This window comes from Rissa tridactyla, chromosome 7 (assembly GCF_028500815.1).
Source record: "Rissa tridactyla isolate bRisTri1 chromosome 7, bRisTri1.patW.cur.20221130, whole genome shotgun sequence".
Classification (NCBI taxonomy): domain Eukaryota; kingdom Metazoa; phylum Chordata; class Aves; order Charadriiformes; family Laridae; genus Rissa; species Rissa tridactyla.
The window spans coordinates 55,738,459-55,752,204 of record NC_071472.1 but is presented as its reverse complement, the minus strand read 5'-3'; the positions used below and the strand labels follow the sequence as shown (position 1 = coordinate 55,752,204).

Sequence of the window (13,746 nt, the reverse complement as noted above, 5' to 3'; positions counted from 1 at the left end):
GTTCTGTGCTCTCCACCCTGCAGGCCCGCAGGTTACGGCATGCGATGCTTGCAGTTCAGCAAGGATACAGATTTCCCCTGCAGCTGAATGCGCTGACATGTTGAGGACAAGAGGGACCTAATGAGCTCTTTATCCGGTCGGGCGCCTTGGGCTCTCTGTCCCAGCATCACTGCTGTGAGAGACCCCGGCCATCTGTGGCACTTCCCTCGCCGCTGTCTTTGCCAAAAGGTGAAAATTTGGAATGCACACAACAAGTAAATATCATGGTAGTAAACTGAGAGACTCTTGCAGCTGAGTCTTAATGATCCTACGCTACACAAAACTCGGAGAGCTTCCCTATACAGAGAAACAGTTCTTGCTCCAGCTGCCCGGGTCCTGAGCCGTGGCCAGGGCGTGCGATATGCCGGTAGGAGTCCTTCCCTCCCGCAGCTCTCCAGACCTTTGATTCCTGTTTGCTCTTCAGACCAGAGGCTACCGGGCGACACACGCGTTGCTCTTCTCCACAGTTGATGTCAGCCCTTTGCCTTTCACGTGCTCAAACCCCGTTACTGAGCTACAGACATGACTGATTCTAAACAAGTACAATTAATAAAGTCTATCTAGCCAACATCTGACTCTCATTAGAGGAAATGTGTTGAAAAAACAGATCCCAGGTTGGCTGTGATTTATGGCTTGGGCCTGCTATCCTTCACAAGCACTGGCGAAAGCTTTTGCAAAGGGCCAGAACATAAACTACTTAGGGAAACTCAGTATCCATGTAAAAAGGCTGGAAGGGTCAAATCAGACAAATTAAAGAGGGGTGGAGATGCAAGGCCGGGCTGGCTGTCCCCTACTGAGGGCCACCTAGGTGGGCACGGGAGATCCGTATTCATATTTCTACTGTGGAATTCGACTTGAAATTTCTTCTATGTGGGAGTCTCAAAGCGTCACTGGGTTTTTTTCTGGCTAAACTGTGTGTATGTGTGTGGCAACAAGTGGACGGAGGGGTTTGTGGTCTGGTGGTTTATCTCCCAAGTTTCCAAATATAATCTCTCTGGTGTGTAACATCTCAGGTGCTCACCGAGTTGACAGTAGAAGTTAGCTGTGCTTCCTCTTTCCCTCAGGAGTTTTGAGCGTCATCCTTTTTTCCTTGCAAAGAAACGTGGTTGCCTGGACTAATTTAGGTGACTCCACTCGTGCTCCTCCAGATTTGTTTTGAGACCGTTCTGAACTTGTCCTGGAGAAAGGTGTCTGCTAACTGAGAAAAGCTGGTCTCCTTCCTTTAAAAGACAAATTGTTCTTCAAAGTGGACCTACTCAAGTTGTGTGTTACTGCTTTGTAAGACAGTGCGTCCTGAACCATAACAGTGCGGTGCCCGGACACCTGCTCTGAGCTAAAGCTCTTGCGTTCCCGGGGCTGTAAACATGGGCTGTTGGCGTTGACCTGGACGCAGCTCTGGTTTACTCCCCCGACCCTGGGGATAACTGAGGTTGTCCTCTTTGTGCATGTCCATTTCTGAAAAGCGCAGTGGAAGTGGTGGACTTGATTAGATGGAAAGAGAAGAGCTGCCAGGCAGGTTTTATCACAGAAATCGAATATACTCATTTATTTCTCTATGTGTATGTAACATTTGGTCACTTTTCATCCTCTGACCTCGGGTCCTTTATAGAAGAAACACTACACTAAAAATGGATAAAAGGAAAGCAAGACTCAGAGGAGGAACGTGTAGTGTTGAGAGTCCCGAGCAGGTTGAAGCATGAGCTGCAAATGCGATTCTTATGTCCCGAAACTTGACCGTGTGCTACGCCTCATTGCATTGCAAGGTTGAAGTTTCTTGTAATGGCAAAATACAGTCTTGAAAAAACTGGCTGCAAAGATTGTATTTGTTTAAACAAAGGCTTTGTGGTTCCAGAATTCTCTCCCCTTTCATATGCCATAAACCACCTCCTCCGCCTCCCCTCTGAAATATGAATTTTGGAGTAATCCATCAAGAAAAAGAGAGACAGAGCCTTGATCCCTTGACTTCAGTTGAGCTGTGCAATTTATATCTACAGAGCATCTGGCTGTAGGGAAACCAAAAGCCCTTTTAATATTCTGCAGAGACTCTGGGTATACAAACGAGCGTGGGCTGTCAGAGCTGAGAAATGGGGCAGAGATGCCAAGAGGTTTCTTTGCTGTTTTGCACAAAACTCTGACCTGCGACCCTGTGGTGAAAGTTGGCCTGTTTTTTTACTCCCCTCAGTGCCACTGTGATAATTGTGCTGAAATCATTAGAGCCCCATTGGTATGAAGCCGTTATCATGCCTTTCTTGTTTAGAGTAAGCAGTTTGAAGACTTGTGGGGCTTTCAGCCTTGAGCAACTGAATTGTACAACTATTTAATCATGAAATTATGCAAATGCTGCTCGAGCCCTGTGAAACAGGAATGCCAAGTTAGCAAAGCACCCGAAGTCAGTCGTTCCCTGCTGTGAGTCGCTTTTGGTAGGAGCGTAGCTGGAGCAGCAGCCAGAGGCTTCCGTCCCTGTGTCCATGTGCGAAGCTGCAGCGCCCGAGGCACCGTTTCAGCCTTTAATCAAAGCTAGTTCAAACGTAGCAGCCTTTGGATCAGGATTAAGCAGGTCACTGATGGCACGGGGTACACAACTTGTTATTTTCCAGCATGCCGAGTCTGCCACATCTCTGATACGTTAGACTTTTCTTTTCCTCCAATTGCATTGTTTTACCCACGCAGGCGGAGAGGGGGAACGGGAGGGTGGGAAGGGAGAGGTGTGCTAGGACCGTAACAGTGAGACATTATGGAGACAGACTGGGCGTCACGCGATATGCTGGTACAGTCTCTTGTTCATTATCTCAATTATTTATTCTCCCTGCTGGAATATTTCTAAAACAAATCCTGCCATGTGTTTTGAGGTTGGGCTTCATAGAGTGAAATCACAACTCCTTTCTCGGAGTTTAGCTGGAAAAATACAAATCTGCCAAATAGGAATACGAGGGAAATAAACTGCGGTTCTCTGTAGCAACAAGTGATGGATTTCTGCAGATATGGAAAGCGTCTGCTCTGGAGTTCCAGGTCAGAGAGTATGTGTGTTTGCCCCAGCGTTATATTCGTTGCATGTGAAATAATGATGTGAGATTCTCAGTCTCTTTTTAACAAAGCAGATTGCTTTCACCCTGATCAGATAATTCAACTTTACTGTCCCAGGCCTTGGAACCACCGCTCATCAGGATTAGTAGTCAAGGAAGATATTTATTAGCTTGATTTGTCACCATCATCCTCGGGCTGTCTGCAAGGACAGATAACGACCTTGAAGCAGGCTGGTCCCTGGTGCGTTGGGAGCGAGCTTTGAACACAGTTTCTGTCACTGCAGTACCGAGCATTCATCTCCTTTTGTGTTTGAAAGCATCGTCTGTCTGTTGGTTATCTAGACAAAGGTCACAAGGATTTGTTGGTGGGACAACTTGCCTTAGTAAGATCTTTTGCATTAGGACACGCACTTTCTGGATCAGTTAAATGTCTTTTGGGTCCACGATAAGTACCTTGGGTGTGGATCTGGATTTCCAGGCACTGCACAGAGGGAAGGATCAGAGTTCAAATTCAACCTTGACTTAAGTAGTTCTCTTGCTGACCTGGGCTGTGTTTTGCATATGTTTCTTCAGGCACCACTGATGTGGAGATGACATTAGTACAAACCTCATCATGCCGTGGCACTGCTGGCTTCCTCCCCACTTCTGTCATTTTGTTCATTTAGGTCTACCCTTTTGTGCTGCAAATGCACCTGAGAGGGCTCTTTGAGATGCTCTTCAAGAGCAGAGGGGGCTGCTGGACGGGTGCTGTTCGTCCACTCTGTTCGACAGAGATGATTGGAATATCCTTCCCCCGGGAGCTGGTTGATTCACCCTTGTGCAGAAGGGTAGCGCAAGCCCTTTTTTATGATTGGAGCTCCCCAAAGAGAGCTTAAATGATCAATCCATCTCAAATTATGCACAGAGATGGTTTTCAGATAGTTCAAGTCAGTCTCTCTGAAACCTATGGGAGTTATTAATATGTGCAAGCCAGCAGAAGCGAGAATAGGACTCCATATTTTATTTGTTCTGTAACACATCTGGTACGCCTTTTAGCTCTTGGGAGCACTGGATTTATTCAGTCTTATCTTTCTGTGGGGATGAGCAAGATCAAAAGCATGAAGCTGGTTACGTGCAGAACGTAATTCCCTGTTTTACACACCACAGGCAGATCCAGACCAAACAAGCCTCACCCATTTCCTTCCCTGTGGGACAATACACTTATGGCACTTCCGTATTCATGGGCCACTTCAAGCCAAAAAGTATCGCCCAAGATCTATTGCGGAGAACAAAAATAAACAAATGTTATTTCCTGTTGGGTAGAAGAAAGTCCATGTCGGTATTGACCTATGAGGAAATCCCTCAATCTAAGTGCTTCTGATCCATCAGATGCTTTGTTTGCAAAACGTTGGGTGTTGTGAGGTGGAAGCTCCATGCCTAGCTCCTTTAGGAAGCTATGCAGATCCTTGTAGAGGGTCAATGAGAGAATTTCTTTGGAAGGTTTATGCAATGGGTGATTGGTTGCCGTTAGCACTCAAGCAGTCTTCTTAGACTGTAAATCGCTCACGTGGAACAGCCAAGCTTCCCAGCCCTCCGAGCCATGTGCTAAAATTTTTGCATGGCCGAGAGCCATTGGTACATACCATGTGCTTCATAAAACAGGAGAGTGTTTGTATGTGAAGATTGGAGAGATTCCTTGGGGCTCCTTGTGCAAAAGAGGACAAAGCTTTTTAGGGGGGACAAGTGAGTCCCAGGTGTTGGGGTGATGCTTCTAATCAGGCCGTGTTTGCCCATTCCTCGCCACCGGTAGGCACTGGGTTTACTCAACATCCCTTGCATCAGTACAACCTCAGCCTGCGTGCACCTGAATGGTCTATTAAGGGGCTCAAGAGTTACAGCCCCAGCCCTATGGAAATACCAGGACTAAATACTTCTTCCGTGGCCAGTCAATGAAAACCGTCCCTGGCCCTTAAGGAGCCCAGAAACGCACACAGAGACATATTTCTCCTCTGTGGGACATGAGACGGCAGTGATTCATCACCTGAATATGGATGGTTTATTCTCTGACATACTTCACGCTGCAAGTCATTTTCTCTTTTTAAAAATTGCTGCGCTTCAGAAGTCATGATAGGTGAGTGGTCCAGTCTGGAAAGCTTCTCTGAGAGCTGGGAATGGGCAGTTCAACGCTGCTGCAAAGCGTTGGGAAAGTCCCATGTTGATTAAATCTCTGTTCAGGGCTTTATCCTCCTTCACTCACTTAAAAATTGCTGAAATGAAAACAGAGGCAAAGCAGCAGGCCTTCTGTTTAGATAAGTGATGTCCTTTGTATCAAGCAATCGTTTTAAATTGCACTCAGAGCCCATTATGTTAATGTTTGTTCTTGCTAAGGCATCCTGTCAAGACCCCTTTGGTGGTTGCTGCCTATCTGTTGCTTCTATGCAGCAAAGTGAGATGGAAACCACTTGGTGCTGCGGCTCCGGTCTGCATCAGCCCTGGGGTCTGTCTTGGATTTTCTTGCTGTCACTGAGACTGATGATTTGCTGTGGGAGTGGTAACAGGGCCTGGGAGCCCAGGGATGGAGCAGGACTCAACAGAGATGGGTATTTTGTATATTCATTGATTTTGTCGGTATTTGACCAGGATGTAATGCAGGAGAGGGTATGGCACAGAGCTAAATGGAAGTAGTGGTTGTGCAGCCTGATGTCCTGTGACGTGGCAGCACAAGTGTCTCTGCTGGTGACAACAAGTCATGCTGGATGCCACCATGAAAAAATCTTACAACTAATTTTTTCTTCATTTGCTTTCTACCTATTGGGAACTTGGTTTCACAGTCTGTCCCCCTAAACATCCCCAGACAAGGTTCACGTAACGTGGCTGCGGCTGTTCACCTGTGCAATGCATTTAAATACTTATTTTCCTCCTGTAACTGATCTTGAATCACTTTTCTGTGTGCCTTGGATCAAAAAGGGACCAGGGTCTGCAGAATGAAAGCCATGGATTAAAATGCAAAGTACGTAGAAATTTTACATCGTTTTGTTTTGTTCCTTCTAGAATGCATGAACTGCACGAGACTAGCGGATATGACCGAGAGGCTAAACACGCTTGAGGCCAAGGTAAGGACTTGCCTTTATTCTCCTGTTTGGCAAAAATTTCCAAGAGTTGGCAGCCCTGGAGAGATCACGTGTGTGTCCTTGTGTCCATAGCGAGGAACACGCTGTGGTGGTGGTCCTGCCCCAGGGAGCGAGGGCAGTGCTGCTCTGCACGTGGGCATCGCTCACCTCTGGCCTGGCTCCTGCTGCTTCCCACGCATCCTCTCGGCTCTGCCATACAGCTGCACCTCTGTCTCCCTTCTTCGCTGCTGGCACAAATGTGCAGCTGCTAATAAATACGAAATAGCTCATTGCTTTCAACTGGAACATGTTGGCTCAGGTTTGGGTCCGGAAACAGAGGGCAGACAGAGCTGTGTGAAAAATCTCCTGCCTTCAGCTGGTTGATAATGTGGGGATGGAAAGCAGTGATTCCCCTGGCTCAGGGAAGAAGCAGAGTCTGATTCTGGTCTCTCTCACTAAAAATGCCTCGTAGAAACCTTACCGATATAGAGTGCAAAACAGAGGAGTAATGGTATGTAGATTTTTCTAGGAGCAGTTTTTATTAGCCTGCTCTTCAAGTGCTATCCAGTCCTGCTTTTTTATCCCTTTTCTGAAGGGTGGGAGGCTTTCATGCATGGTTTAGTGGAGACAAATGTTATGGGGAGACCTGCAGGTTGTGGGGGCTTTTTCTGCAAATTGTTTTAATTTCTACCTACTGGGATTCGGATAAATTGTTCCAGTCTAGCAACAAAGCAGCTGAATCAGTCGGTCCTCTTTGATCTGTGGTCCCACCTGTGACAGCCCAATCCTGGCTGTTAGATATAGCGCTTTGGTCCCTTAAAGGCATTTTGCTGCTGTTATTATTCATTAACTGATGGTTATCAATGACATAAAAGAATTTGGGGAGAAACCTTTGCGGAGGAGGGTGGTGGATGTGTGATGTTTTTGAGGCCAGTGCATGATATTATGGTAATTTGGGAATTGTGTGTGCTGAAATGGAGTGAGCAATGTTGTCTGGAACTTCCTCAAAGCCTTCACAGTTGTATTTCACTACAGGAAAATGAAGGGGTGAGGGGAATGAAATTCTAGGGAGCAGAATTGTTCGAGTGAAAACAACTGTTGTAGTGCAAAGGACAAAGACGAGCTGGATTGTTTTTCCAAGCAGCAGGACCTGGCGGGTTGGGTGTTCTTTGGCAGCGAGGAGCTGGAGGCGTTTGGAGAGGAGAGAGGGGCTGGTGACTGACCTCTGCGTGTGCAGTCCCGAATCCAAGTAAGACATGGGACCAGCCTCAGAGAGACGTAAATCAGCTTGTAGCCAGCTGTACCTTCCTTCGCTTTCCAGGACTTTCTGTATTTGGCTCAGTGGAAAATGATAACCTGACACCAGAGTGCCCGTGCTCTGCTGGCTTGTGCTGCTCAACACTTGTGTCAGGTAACAAAGTGTGAGAGGCTCATGGCAACCTCAGCCAGGGCCATCGTGCGGCTTCATGGAGGAGAAAGGAAGTCCTACCCAAATCCCCTTGATAAATCTTAGCTCAAGAGTGAAACTGCACTTAGGTCAGTGGGTTTCTGTTAGAGATATGAAGCTGGTTTAAATCAGGTGATATTCCCATCACCTGAAAGCGATCTGCTCTCTGGTATTGCCACCAACTGCCAGCTGCCCATGGTATTTGGGAAGCGCTGCCTGCCTGCCTTCTGCACGGGAGCTCTCCTGAAGGCAGGAGCACGTTGTCTCCTATTCTAACCTAGGACACTTGTGCAGCAGCTGGCATTTGTCTCCGCACTGGCAGATCTGACGTGCTGTCCTTAGGAAATGCCATCTGGCTGCAACCTGCTCTTCGTTCAGGAGGGAGCATTGAGTTGTCAGAAAAACCAGTGTTGATGGCTGAAGACTTTGCAGTCTTGCAGACCTTCCGACATGAGGAACAATGAGGTGGGTGCCTGCAAAGTTCAGTGTCAAGACCCTGGAGATGACACTTGAAAGATTTTGGTACTGCCTCACTCTCTCTTGCTGTGATGGGTTTCCTTTGGACTTCCCTATGCTCCCACAGAGACCTAAGTTGGGAGCAAAGCTCATCACAGAGTTTTCTTTTATGGAGACAAATGAGTTATTCTTCTGTTGTGAAGTACTAAAGACTGTGTCTCTACAAGGGCGCCTTCTGCAGCACAGCCCAGTAATGTCATCAGTCTTTTGGCTTCCACTTTGTTTGAAAAGCTGTAGGTGCTGTGCAAAAATTGACTGTAGCAATTAAATGGAGAGTGAAGCAACATTACACAAACGCTGGTGCTGTTCACAAGAGAAATATGCCGATTCACCCTTTTTTTAAAGGTTAATTTAAGTTCAGTGTGATCTGTGTAGCAATGTAATGACCTCAGTTGTTGCTATTCAATAATAGCTAGCACCATTAGAAAAGTGCTTGAATTTGTTTAGGATTGTCTGTGTTCCTGCTCTGGATTTTGGAGAAAGATCCCTATTTTTCTGGCTGATTCGGATGTTAAGTTGTCTCTCAGCTCTCCAAACTGTCTTCTTGTAATGTCTCATTTCACTACAGCAACAGCCTGAAGCTGTTCGGAGGAAGACCGAAGTCTTCCTTCCTCCAGGGATGGGCACACACATCCCTTACCAGCGTCAGAGACCGACACCCACCCCCCACGCCCGATTTTTGCTGTCTTGTTCTGCAAAGGCAGATGTGGAAGTTCATCCTGGCTATGAGCAGAGATGGATTTTCCTGCGGCAGTCCTGCTCCTTATGGAGACAGCTGAAGTTGAGGAGCTTCGCTGCTTTTGCTCTTTGGAATTTCAGCCCGGCATGACCATGGTGAGCTCGGGGAATGGCAATGGAAGGGATGAGCCAGCTCAGTGTAGCCAGTCGGCTCCAAGCAGGTGAGGCCATTGGCACCTGCTGTAAGGGCTTTGAGGCATGCGGAGCCTGTGCAGCCTTGTTATAAATACTGCAGGCTCCAAGGGTGAGAGCAGATGTGTGGAAGGCTACCTCTGAAGGACCTGTGCACCTGGGCACATCAGTGCTGGGTGACAAGTTTTGCTTTAATAGAGTAGGTGAAGGACAAGTGAAAAACATTCTCTTCCTCACACGTCTGCAATGGGGAGAAGGAGCCAGGAGCGTTTCTTGGTTATGTCTGAGGATATGTAAAATGCGTGTTTGTCCTCTAGTGGCTGTGCAGGGCAAGTTAAGGAAACTTAAACTCAGTCATGGAAGAAGAGGCTACAAGACTGTCGTTTCTTCTTTCCCCACTCCGCTTCTGCAGGCTTTTGTAGCTGTACCCCTAAAAAAATGGGGATATAACCAGAAATGGTCTCATCTTTCTTATTAGAAGAATGAGTTGGTTCATCCAACTTGTAAGATCAGCGTCCAAATGAGGTAATAAAAGTAACCCTCTGATTTTTGTAATACAGAGTTGGATCAGAAAGCAAGCAGCGAGAATAAACACAGAGCAAATGTAATGAAAAGTGACTCACTAGGGACCAGTGCTTATATGGCCCTTGGGGAGGAGAGAGACTCTGAGACGTGGCTGAACTGTGTGGCAGAACAAACTCTTCATGTGTCTTATTCTTTCCTTAACACTGCTCTAAGTTGTTCTGGTGGCTGTGGGAGATGTTTCTGCAGGAAAGAAGGTGAAGGGAGATGGAAACGGGTTCTATCCTTGTCTCCCCTCTTTCGAGTTACCCTGGAGTAACTCAGAGCTCCATTTGCTCGATGTCAGACCCATTTGGATGCCCGAGATTTGAAAGCTCGATTGATGGCGTTGAGCTTGATATCTATATGCCATGGGGCTCGATGTCAGGGAGGATGGTGTTGAGCCTGGGATCAAGGACAAGTGTGCAGGGCAGGAAGAAAACTGCCCGCCCCCCAAGCCCCAACATGCCAAACCGTACTTCCTTCCCATGACATCTCGCTTGACATCACTACGGCATCCCCTGACCCTGCGGCGAGCCTCACTGGTGGGAGGGCAGAATGAACCCTGCTTTTATTTCGCATGAAAGGTTTCTCCTTCTGCCAGCACAGCTTCTTAGTGGAAAGAGCATATACAGCCCTTCCTTTTGGAATTTCCTGAGCCTGATGCTGCCCTCCTGTGTCACAGCACTAAGCCCAGACGAAGTCCACCGAAGCTCAAGAGAGCTGCGATGTCAGGAGAGAGCGGCACCATGGCAGGCAGCGCCAGCAGGAAAGCAGGCAGCTGCATAAAAAATTCTGCTCGTTTTGTTCACCCAGTTTCTTTGAGTAAACTCCACACAGAGCTCCAGGCAGTGCCATATTAATCCCAGCTTTTGGTTGGAGCTTGAGCGCAGCGTTTGATCCCAGTTGATATAACCCAGTCTTATCTCCTGACACCGCTTTTGAGAAGTTCGTGGCATTCCACTTACAGCTTTAATGCAGGGAGATAACATTACATATCTGGTGTCTGATTGATTCATTGTGTGATTGATAAATGACATGCGTGTTTTTTGCATGAAAACAGTCCATGTAATGTGATTCCCCACGCAGAAGATTCTGAAAGGTTTTAAAGAAAATCTTTGTACTGTGCACTGAGTTTGATCAATACATGGCTATTTATACGAAATCACCCCATTTATAGCCCCACAGCACCTTCACTACCCTCTGTCTTTTGATTATGAAGCACCATTACTTGAAGTTTTAACATAATCTTTGAAATCTTTCTATCTCTCCCCCTTCTTCCAAGCAGCTACATGAAATACTGGCAGCTGTCTGTGATGTTTTATGGGGTTTGTCTTTTCTTTCTCTCATAGGCAATAAAACAGTTTCCTGCCATAATGGAGAAATATTTGGAAAATAGAAAATGTTTCACGGTACTGAGAGATTGGGAGGGAAACCCCAGTTGCTTGGCTGTGAGGCTGCTGCTGGTCCCATAGAGCGGACGTTAGCGGCTGCCTGATATTTCAAGGGCTTTCATGGATTTTCCATGTTGTGTATGTGGTTGCCACTAGCAGTTATTTATTTTCTTTCTGTTCTGAACAGGAAGGTGGTTTACTTAATCTCTAAGGTTTCCTAACGACCCTGTGCAGAATCTGCTTCTCCAGCTCCAGCGATGCCTCGAATATAAAGAGTATTTGGGCTATTTCACAGGTAGCTGTATAACAACAGACTGATTTCTAGTAGCAATAACAAACTTAAATCAATCCCTGTGAAATTTTTAATTTAATGCTGAGTTTTTGTAGGACAGTTGATGTAACAAATGTCCCTAAGAATAAAATGCAGCTTCCTAACTGATTTTTACAAGGGGGAACCATGAACCAAAACCGAGTGGACAAACTGAATTTTGGGTCAATGGTCATATCTGAACTTTGCATCTATCTCATTGGCCTTTTTCTTATCAGCAATAATCACGCTTATGATTAGGACACTTGAGGCAGTTTGGGTACTGGCCTTTCTCTCATTTAGGCAGGTGTCCGTCTTTCAGAATGACATCGTTCTCCAGATTGGTAATTGTTGGATCTTAGTTCTTATCACTGTTGGACCGAAGGAGCAATCCGTCCCCTAGGACTGTTCCATGTGTTTGGCAAATGCTGTAAATCATTTGCCAGAACCACAAAAAGGCTTTAAAGACCTCCTCCTCCACCATCCCCTCCCGGAAAGTCTTTTAGTTACAAATTTGGCATTTTTAGTCAAATAGACTTAATATTTTCATAAAATAACTTCGAAAAATTCTGTTTTCCTATGACATGTAACTTAATTTGCCACACCAGTCCTATGTCTCCATTAGGAAATGCTTTTGGTGTGTTTAATACCTGGGAACATTGTTTACAAGCTTTGTTTTTTTAAGAGAAATACTTTTGTGGACAAAAAGTCGGTTTCAGCAAAGGAGGTGTGAGGAGCCTAAGGGATGTCAGTGCTCAGATCCACCGGTAATCCCGTGCCCAAACATGCAAACTTCCACTTGATTCTCAATCAGAAATTCTAGCGGAGCTTCATAAGGAAAGAATGATCATAAGAGAAAAATGACTTTAGTTCCTTTTCTTCAGCTTGCACCAAGGCGAGCCAGGAAAGGACCAAGCTCCTTTTCTTTTCCAGTTGTGCTGCTCTCTTCTTGCAGCTTTTCCTCCAGCGGAGGAGGCGGCACGTGGGGCATCTCAGCCTGTTTGAGCCAGCTGATGTGAATCTCTCAGCCAGAGCTCAGGGCTCCTCACCCGGTGAGAAGCAGGAGCTGGTCTCAAAGCTGTTGCTGAGCACAGACATGACTTTGTCAAGACCAAGTTTGCCTCAGGCTGGCCTGGCTCCACATCCGTAGCACTGCTAGGTCCCCAGCAGGTGACAAGCAATAAATTGGGCAGAGAAGAATGATGTGATTTTTGAAGGTGGAAGGTTATAGCTCTGATGTATTTTTATCAGGTGTTTTAAAGTAATGGTGGGGAACCTGATTTCAGCCTGAGTTCCATCGTGTACTTCACTCTGCAATGAGCTCTTAGCACGGCATTGAAGGATTGCTGGATCCTTTCCACATCTACTTTCTTCCCCCGGCTCTCTCACCTTGGAGTGCCAGTGATGGCAGGCTGCATGGGCTCACCGCAGCAGAGGTAAATCTCCACTGTGGAGCAGTATCAGAGAAGCTCCCCAGGTGCTCAGAGTGCGGTGGCCCAGTAAAGCCACTGCCAGGCCTTCCCTCACTGCTGCTCTCAAGCAAAGCCTTCGCGGTCTGATGATCTGCTGAATGCTGCTTGCGTTTCGTCTACACTAGTAGCCTACCCTGTGCTTTTGTGTCTTCTCTGCTCTCATTCCCCCCTGGGAAGATACCTGCTGATGAAACAGTCGCTTTTTGCATCCTCTTTTTTGGAAATCCTGTAAAACTGTACAAAACCCCAAATACCTTTGCAGAAAGAGCGTGACCCACGCTACTTGTGGATTGGCAGAAGCCTTTGGTCCACATTTCTGTCTTCCGTGCAATTGCTGATGATATAAACCTTACCTTTTGGTCTACATTGGATCACTGCAATGACATCAGCTATTGCTCCCCACATAATTTATCAGTATAACAAAAACTCCTCCATGCGCTAATTATCTTGTCCCCTTTGGCCATAAGCCTCTAAGATGTAATGAGGATGAAGTCACCCAGGTTCTCTCTGGGCACACAGTTCATCAGGTTTTAGTGGACACTTCCTGAATGTCTTTTGGCTTTTGAAGCCAAGCAATTGAGTCTGCGTTGGAGCCTTGCACTCGCAGGTTTCATATTGCTGTGAGAGAGATACCATTCTCCATCAGATTTTGTAAAACTCCCAGTTTAGTTCTCTGTGTTGATGAATGATTAAAAAACTCTTCTATTTTGCCAAATAATTTGCTATAAAGTAAGATGTCCAACAAGTTATGCAATTACCATTATTAATTTGCTTGTGTCTTTTCAAGATCAAGGGAATCTTATTTTACACTGGAATTTTTAGCTGATGAGCTGGGTTCATGCAGTTTCTTTCCTTCCTCTTTAGAGAGAGGTGGAGGGGAGTTAATTCCACCAGTGCTTCAAGAGACCAAATATCCCCTGCTTATTAATTAATAATATCCATCTGGATTATGTCAAATGATTCCCCCTGCATTTCCATGGATTTTTATCAGTATCAGTTTTGAAATCTTTGGAAGCCCGGCTGTTCTT

The 13,746-nt window shown here is 46.2% G+C and overlaps 1 protein-coding gene across 13 annotated transcripts in view; it reads left to right on the top strand.

Moving 5' to 3' along the window:
• Positions 1-13,746, top strand: part of COL26A1 (collagen type XXVI alpha 1 chain) — a 194,873-nt gene that overhangs the window by 143,567 nt on the left and 37,560 nt on the right. For all 13 annotated transcript variants that reach the window (XM_054209263.1, XM_054209273.1, XM_054209272.1 and 10 more), the window contains one exon: positions 6,093-6,154. In XM_054209263.1, the coding sequence (XP_054065238.1) occupies positions 6,093-6,154 (62 nt within the window). The remainder of the gene's footprint in view (positions 1-6,092; positions 6,155-13,746) is intronic.